Genomic DNA, 8,277 nt, shown 5'->3' on the forward strand with positions numbered 1-8,277 from the left:
TATCATTTTTATTTTTAAATTTAAATATTTAATTTAAAATTTTATTATATTCTTTTGATATTTATATTTTGAATTTATAAATATATTCGGCCACATCCCATGTTTATATATTATTTCGGGAAAAAGATGAAACCCAATCCAACCATAACAGCAACAAATCCATGAAAAGGGTATTTCCGTGGATAGGAAGAATGCCGAGGGCTTTCCTGCAGTGGCCGAACCCAGATTTTAACCCAAGTAAACCGCAGCGAAGGTTAACAGCAACCCCAGCAGAGCGGAAAACAAAACACCTTCTCGTTTATCCTCTCTCTCCCCTCTTTCCCACCGGCGTTTCTCTCCTCTCTCTTAAATACAAGAATAAAGAACGAAAGAATTCGAAACCCCACAACAAAGACGATTTCCCAACAAGATAGAGAGCTCGATACGTTCCTTGGTTCCTCCAGCGAATCCTTCCAAATCTCTTCCACAAGCTTTTCTTCTCCCCATCTGCTTTCAGTCCACGGCGATCGTGGCGCTCTCAGGTACGTACCTCTGCTGCTTCTTTTCGACCCCCGTGATGCTCCTTTCTTCTGTTTTCGCCACCCATTCGCTCTTAAAGATGTCATCTTTTCTTGATCGGATGTTTGGATGCTGTTCGATTTGCTTCTCCATGTCTAGAAGTTTTTTTTTTTGGTGGGAAGCCGACGATCGTTGATGGAAGTCTCAGCATTATATCCTAGATATGGAGGCCCTGCTGCGATTTCGTTATGTTTTCTATTTCTAGGACCGTTTGTAGATTTTCCTACATTTTTTTCTTATTTCTGATATTATATAAGACGAATTGGTGGAACTGTTTTGATTTTTTCAGTTTCTATTCTGGGAAATCTTGGGCCTGTTTGAATTGGAAAAAAAAGTAGGGTTGAGCCGATAAGAAAAAGGCCTACATCGGCGTTTTCGGTACAACTCCCAATTGGAAAGAGTGAATTATCAATATTTTGGAAGATCTCTTCTTTTATTTTTCTTCCTTGAAGTAAAATTCCCGTGCTTCCTGTTCTCGGCATAGATTTTTGGCTTTCCTATATAATACAAAACTGAATGTGATGTGTTGATCCTATATGTTAGTGATGGCTTCTACGATGTGTATCAAGAAGAAGAAGCACTGTGAGTCTGTGATCATCACTTAGAGAGGAGGTAAACTGAACTAGAAGAGAGTACTGACCACATCTGAGAGAGAATGGTTTCATATATGGCTGTGAGTTTGTCAAGAGTGATGGGGTCCGGGGACTCTTGTAGCTGGTGTAATCATACAACATCGGGGAAGCATTCTTGTGATCCCACCCACACATACACAGAAGGGGGAAGGGTTGGGTTGGGTTTGGGAGTGGTTGGGTTGGTGGGAGGGGTAGGTTTGTATTCACTTGGGATCGGTAGTAGTTGCTTCATCCAAACGGGCCATGTGTTGGATCATCCATGCACTCGTGTAAGGTAAAATATTCATGAGAAGAAAAAGATGATCGATCACCTCATCTCCGCATGTTTCCTGCTCGGAGATGATAGTCTTTAATAAGAATCTCATGCCAATTAAACTACGAAGGCTTTTGGTAGGTGCAAGTAGTAATTGTTTATACATTTATGAATATAATTGGCATGTCATATATGTTTAATGTTCTGAGATAAGATTTCTTTTTCCTTTAATCACAATATGGAACTTTGTCCCAGAGTAATGCTATGGGCTTCGTGCACGCCAACTTCAACCATGCCATGCGGCATAAGGTGATTACATAAGGTGATTAGTGTGATGTGTGGGAAATAAGTGCGGTACGTGGGGGAGGGTAGAATGCTAAGTTGCCAAGCTAGCAATATGTGGGTCCACGGAACTTTTTCTATGCACTAATGGGTGTCCCACATGTATTCCTTTTGTCCTATGGCAGTGTTATTTGGACGCTCCCATGAAACAAAGGGTGAAAAATTATGTCGACATGTGGTGTCCCCATGCCAATAAATGTTCGACAATTTGGATGCATAATTAGTAGCTTCCGTTATGCCTTTGACTTCAGTTCAGAATCTTCAGCAAAACCATTCTGATATTCAAAAATTTAAATATAAACAAACAGAATAAAAGTCAAAGATGAAGATGAAGTAAACTAGTAAAAAAATTCCCAACGCTTCTTAAAAGAGATGGGAGGTTGCTATGTATTGAGGAATAGGTCATAATGGCAGTGCTAGTGCAGTGAAAATTGGAGGTAGGCTTCCTGCAATTGTATTTTACTTCATCTGATCCCCCTCTCTTGATGAATAATGCTGGCAAAGATCATTCAACAGCTGTGGCAGTTTCCTGTTACTTCATAACTGGCACCATACAGTGAGGTGTACATAGGACGTGGGGGAGACTGCCACATATGTTGACTGATTTTAAGCAAGGTTTAAGGGATGGTTGTGTTTTTGTGTGACATGATTGGTCGATTATTGTTTACATGAAAGAAAATGTTGTAAAATCTAATGGTGCATGTGTGAGTAAGAGATGGCTTGTGGGTTTAGTTGGTAGAAACTTTCTTCCTTTTAAATAAAGGAGAGTGCTGGTGGGTTTGTATGTTTGTTCTTCTATTCTTTTTTTCCCTTTCAAAAAATTAGGTCTTTTGCAGGCATATGCAGTTGTGTTCCACATTGTAGAGATGTAAATAATTCTTGTATATTATCATCTAGTCAAACTCTGTGCATGCATAGCTGGTATAGCATCTCTTATCAAGACTCCAAGGGCTCTAGAGTGATGGTAGAGGAAATTGTGTTTGGTTACCATCACTGAATTTTAGATGTTCTGCTCATAATTTCTTTATAATCCTAAGTAGCTCTGGTTTATATTTCACACTCTCTCTCGCCACATATGTATAGTATATGTACATGAGTGCATGCTCGTGCGCATCTCTTCTCCTGTTTCTTTAAATCCATATCTGCTTGTTCTGGATTCCGTAGAGCCCACTATTCTCAGTCCCCTCTTTTCTGTATGGTGCCTATACTTTGGGATCGTGCTACCCCCTCTTACCAACATCCCGGAACAATTTCTTAACAAGTGTCCACTCCCTCAAGATAACTTTATTTTAGGAAATTTGTTCTTATGATTGCAATCAACTTTTGATTTCCAGACATGAGCACAACTAAAGAAACTATCAAGATCTTTTTAGATACTAAAGTAACGTGATTTTCTATAACTACATGGCTTGGGGCGCTGCCGTTTAATATCTTCATGGAGTCTTCCCAAGCTGATCTCTCTCTCTCTCTATAATCAAGAAATTCCTCTCGATTCCCTTCTCGGTGGCTCACCTTCAGACTTCCAGAGTTAACACTTTGTCACTCTTAAGTATATATTTTATGTTGAGTCACTTTGTTCACAATGCATCACGATCTTTTAATAGAAATTGTGACATGGACCTATGTGATTAAATTAGATTGCTTTTAGAATTTAAAAAAAATGCAATATTTTATTCTAAACAATCACAGAAAGGATAGTAATGTTACCTTTAATCACAATCTAAATTCTCTGTGCATCTAAACTACCATCTTCAGCTTGAATATCAGCTGTGCATTTATTAGCACATTAAAGTTTTTTTTTTTTAATAATTTTTCAGGTAAAATTTATAGTCTCTAGATAAATAGAATATTCCCCTTCTCCAACCCCAAGGGAAGAATGAACACATGGGGCAGTCCTGGTTCTGTGTACCCAATTTTTTTTCTGAGAAAGGTTAAACCAGGTTTTTGTGCAATTTACAACAGTGTGACGTATTTTGGGGCCAGAATGGCTATTTTGCCCTCAGCAATGCACCCAGAACCCAGAAGCTCCATTTGCACCATTTTCAATTACATTTTGGGGTACATACAATATTTTCCATTTAAGAATTTAACGACATGGACACTGATAGCAATGTTGTATGGTATCTATTTATAGTACAGTATTGACCTATGTTTGTGGGGCTATCTTCTCCTGCTGAACACATAACAAAGATCTTGGATATAGATTGGTGTGGCATGTTTAAATATTTGATGATTTATAGATTTGGAGATAATGTGTTTGCTAGATAAGAAAGCCCAGATCATTTTTATTTTCCATTCTTCAAGTTCTGCCTTGCTGAACCTTTTTTAATTATTGTATGATTACTTCACGACAATTACATAAATATTAGTAAATACATATTTACATTTGAAAATAATTGTCATTTAAACATTCATTCATGTGCATTATATGATATTGCTGAGGGTGCTATAGGTCCATTTTATACTAGACTGATCTTATGTCATGCTGATGTAATTCTTGTATAATTTTATAACCTTAAAGGTGACATGCCTCATATTTTTAACTGCCAAAAATGTTGATTATTAGTTTTCTCAGATATCCATTATGCCTGCTTTCCAAGGTGAGAAAGTTCAAGAATAGGGATGTAATCTGGGTTAAAATTTTTCATGCAGATATATGAGCTTCAGGATTTGAGATTCAAGTCCCTTTTTTTAATAGGAATCTTGCCTTTTATTACCTGTTATTGAGACCTCAATTTTTGGGCAATCATGGAATCAAAATCATGTGCAAACCTTTTTGATATGGGATCTGATGATGCAGTTGACTTCAGTTGGGCTATTAAATCACTTCCTAGGGTGATGACAGCTCCTGGTATTATTACCGATGCAGATGGGATTACAAGCAGTGATGAGGATTCTAATACTTCTACCTCTGTATTCCGGGATCGGAAAATACTAGTAGCGAACTTCCTTCCACTTCATTCTTTTAAGGATCAAGTCAACGGAAAATGGTGCTTCATGTGGGATGAGGACTCACTTCTGCTGCAACTAAAAGATGGCTTTTCTTCTGATACGGAAGTTCTCTATGTAGGTAGTTTAAAGGTTGATGTAGATGTTAGTGAGCAAGAAGAGGTTGCTCAAAAGCTCCTTGAGGATTACAAGTGCATACCCACTTTTCTTTCTCCAGACATCCAAAAGAAGTTCTATCATGGCTTCTGTAAGCAGCAACTGTGGCCTCTTTTCCATTACATGCTTCCCATCTGCCTTGTCAAGGGTGACCTTTTCAACCGTTCCCTTTTTCAGGCTTATGTTTCTGCCAATAAAATATTTGCAGACAAGGTTGTGGAGGTTATCAATTCAGATGATGACTATGTATGGGTTCATGACTATCACCTCATGCTTGTCCCGACTTTCTTAAGGAGACGGCTGAATCGAGTGAGGCTTGGTTTCTTTCTGCACAGCCCATTTCCATCCTCAGAGATCTACAGGACACTGCCAGTTAGAGATGAAATCCTTAGAGCATTGCTTAATGCCGATCTTATTGGTTTTCAGACATTTGATTATGCTCGGCATTTCCTTTCTTGTTGTAGCAGGATGTTAGGCCTGAACTATGAATCCAAGCGTGGTTATATTGGATTGGAATATCTCGGTCGTACAATTAGCATCAAGATTCTCTCCGTGGGTGTTCACATAGGCCGTCTCCAATCTGTGTTAAATTTTCCTGACACGATTACCAAGGTTCAAGAGATCGAACAGAGATTCAAGGGGAAAAAATTGTTATTAGGTGTGGATGACATGGATATATTTAAAGGCATCAGTCTGAAATTGCTAGGATTAGAACTTTTACTGGAGAGGCATCCCAAACTAAGAGGAGAGGTAGTCCTTGTACAAATTGTCAATCCTGCAAGAAGCATGGGAAAAGATGTGAAGGAAGCAAGAGAGGAAGCCATATCTATAGCTGAAAGGATCAATCTTTCCTATGGTGCTCCTGGCTATGATCCGGTGGTCCTTATTGACAACCCTTTACCTTTTTACGAAAAAATTGCCTTCTATGTGGCAGCAGAATGTTGCATTGTAAATGCTGTTAGAGATGGCATGAACTTAGTCCCCTATGAGTATATAGTCTGCAGACAGGGAACTGAGGAGATGGATCAATGTAGGGGTGTCAGGTTGGAGTTACCTCACACAAGCACGCTTATTGTCTCCGAGTTTGTAGGTTGCTCTCCATCTCTTAGTGGGGCTTTCAGGGTCAACCCTTGGAGTGTTGAGGATGTGGCCGATGCTTTATACAAAGCAGCTGACTTGTCAGAATCTGAGAAGCAATTGCGTCATGAAAAACATTACCGTTATGTCATCTCCCATCATGTTGCTTATTGGGCCCGTAGTTTTTCCCAGGATCTGGAGAGAGCATGCAAGGATCATTACAATCGAAGGTGCTGGACCATTGGATTTGGTTTAGGTTTCAGAGTTATTGCCCTTTCTCCTAGTTTTAGAAAGTTGTCCTTTAATCACATTATTTCCTCATACAAGAAAACCCACAGGAGGGCAATATTTTTGGATTATGATGGCACCATTATGCCTGAAGCATCCATCAATAAAATGCCAAGTGCAGATATCATTTCTGTCCTGAACAACTTGTGCAGCGATTCAAACAATACCGTGTTTATTGTCAGTGGAAGAGGACGGACATCTCTTGGTGAATGGTTTGCACCTTGTGAGGCCCTTGGTATTGCTGCTGAACATGGCTATTTCATTAGGTATGTCAAGTAAACTTCGTATTTTGTCTGGCTGACCATTTTATTATATCATCTTAACTGCTACATGAGCTTTGCTTATTCATTTCACTTTTTCTAGATGGACTAAAGCCACGGAATGGGAATCTAGTTCAACTGTTGTTGACTCTGACTGGAAGAAGATCGCAGAACCTGTTATGAGATTATATACTGAGACAACAGATGGTTCCTGTATAGAATCAAAGGAGAGTGCGTTGGTATGGCATCATCAGTATGCAGATCCTGACTTTGGTTCTTGCCAAGCCAAGGAACTACTGGATCATCTTGAGAATGTGCTAGCAAATGAGCCAGTGGTTGTCAAAAGAGGTCAGCATATTGTGGAAGTTAAACCTCAGGTAGATATTTTCTGCTTTGGAACTTTGCCAATTTGCTTTTGTATCCTGTCCTGTCTCTTGCCTGAAACTGGCAAGAACTAACAAAAAATGATTACATGCAGGGAGTAAGTAAAGGACTGGTTGTAAAGAAACTCATTGGAACATTAGTCAATAGTGGGAAGCCACCAGATTTTGTTATGTGTATTGGCGATGATCGATCCGATGAGGATATGTTTGAGATCATCAATAGCACATCTTCTAGTAATCTATTTCCTGCAGTTCCTGAAATCTTTGCATGCACAGTGGGCCAAAAGCCGAGCAAGGCCAAGTATTATCTCGAAAATACTGGTGAAGTGATAAGATTACTGCAAGGCATGGCTGCTGTGTCAGCTCAAAAACATAAGTTCACCCTCCCTCAAGTTTCCATTTAAGGGCCACATGAAGCGAATGAGTAAGCTCATCTCCCCCTTGGTTACTGGTGACAACCTGCGCATTCTGATGGTAACCTGCCCATTCTGATGGTTGACAGTCTGATATGCATATATCTTAGCATATTCTGGTGTTTGGGGAGTTTATCTTTGGGGTCTTGATTCTGATCCTTTCAAGCGTACCAGTCATCACATTCATATATGGTATGCTTTTCAACAGAAGAGGTATTGACTGACTTGGATAGGATTGAAGGTGTCGCCATCATAGGCAATTTTGAAAATAGGGTAAACCTTTGAGATTCTTTTTTTTTTTTTTTGATGACATTTCTAGAAGTCTGAGATGCAGAAGACACCATTATTTTGTATAGGTATTGGCATATATAACCAGTTCGACAAACAGCCAGGTTTGAATGAAATGTGGTTTTAATTTCAAGAGATTTTGTTCAGTTGCGTGCATCTGTTCTTCATGTGATATATACCTTTTTTTTAATATAATCATTCTCAATATATTTTCATCCTCTTCTGGTCAACCTTTTTAATCTGAAGATTTAAAAATCCTGCAAAATTTTGGACGGTTAAGAATGTAAGAAATTTCTGTTGCTATTCTGCGGGATGGTACAGATTGTCGATATCTCATGAGGTACAGGTGGATTAGTTACAAAAAAATCGGTGCAGCCTATCATTAAGGACACAACATCATTTGAAGGTAACTGGGTACAAGCCGGATATGCGGTGCAAAAGAATTGATCTCTCATTGATGGATTCGATGTTAGAGGTGTGATCACTGGGTTTTGCTGGGCAGAAAATATATGGCTACTCTCTGATGTTAATCTACAGGGCAATGTTTGCTGAACTTGTAGGTATGTGATTCTCGCCAGGCAATTGAGCAGGTCATTCTCTTGTTTTGTACAGCATCAATACTTGAATCTGCTTTGCCAGGCTATGAATGGGTTGTTCTTAATTCACCAATACAGAGTA

At 39.1% G+C, this 8,277-nt stretch overlaps 1 protein-coding gene across 2 annotated transcripts; it reads left to right on the forward strand.

Moving 5' to 3' along the window:
- The first annotated feature begins 300 nt into the window (after positions 1–300).
- Positions 301–7,732, forward strand: LOC105050322 (probable alpha,alpha-trehalose-phosphate synthase [UDP-forming] 9). Of its 2 annotated transcripts, none has more exons than XM_010930292.4 (4): positions 301–521; positions 4,438–6,521; positions 6,619–6,892; positions 6,994–7,732. In XM_010930292.4, exons 2-4 carry the CDS (start codon positions 4,534–4,536, stop codon positions 7,300–7,302), a joined length of 2,571 nt encoding a protein of 856 aa, XP_010928594.1. In that variant the 5' UTR covers positions 301–521; positions 4,438–4,533; the 3' UTR covers positions 7,303–7,732. The 2 variants fall into 2 exon arrangements, with proteins under 2 accessions (XP_010928594.1, XP_019708113.1); XM_019852554.3 differs by having other exon boundaries at positions 4,586–6,521.
- The last annotated feature ends 545 nt before the right edge of the window (positions 7,733–8,277 follow it).

The sequence above is a fragment of the Elaeis guineensis genome, chromosome 8 (genome assembly GCF_000442705.2).
Source record: "Elaeis guineensis isolate ETL-2024a chromosome 8, EG11, whole genome shotgun sequence".
Classification (NCBI taxonomy): Eukaryota; Viridiplantae; Streptophyta; class Magnoliopsida; order Arecales; family Arecaceae; genus Elaeis; species Elaeis guineensis.

Excerpts from the sequence above, each read along its gene's own strand:
- LOC105050322 (XM_010930292.4), top strand. The coding sequence starts at position 4,534 with ATGGAATCAAAATCATGTGCAAACCTTTTTGATATGGGATCTGATGAT. Across the intron at positions 6,522-6,618 it reads GAACATGGCTATTTCATTAG|ATGGACTAAAGCCACGGAAT; the intron begins GTATGTCAAGTA and ends CACTTTTTCTAG. Across the intron at positions 6,893-6,993 it reads TTGTGGAAGTTAAACCTCAG|GGAGTAAGTAAAGGACTGGT; the intron begins GTAGATATTTTC and ends GATTACATGCAG.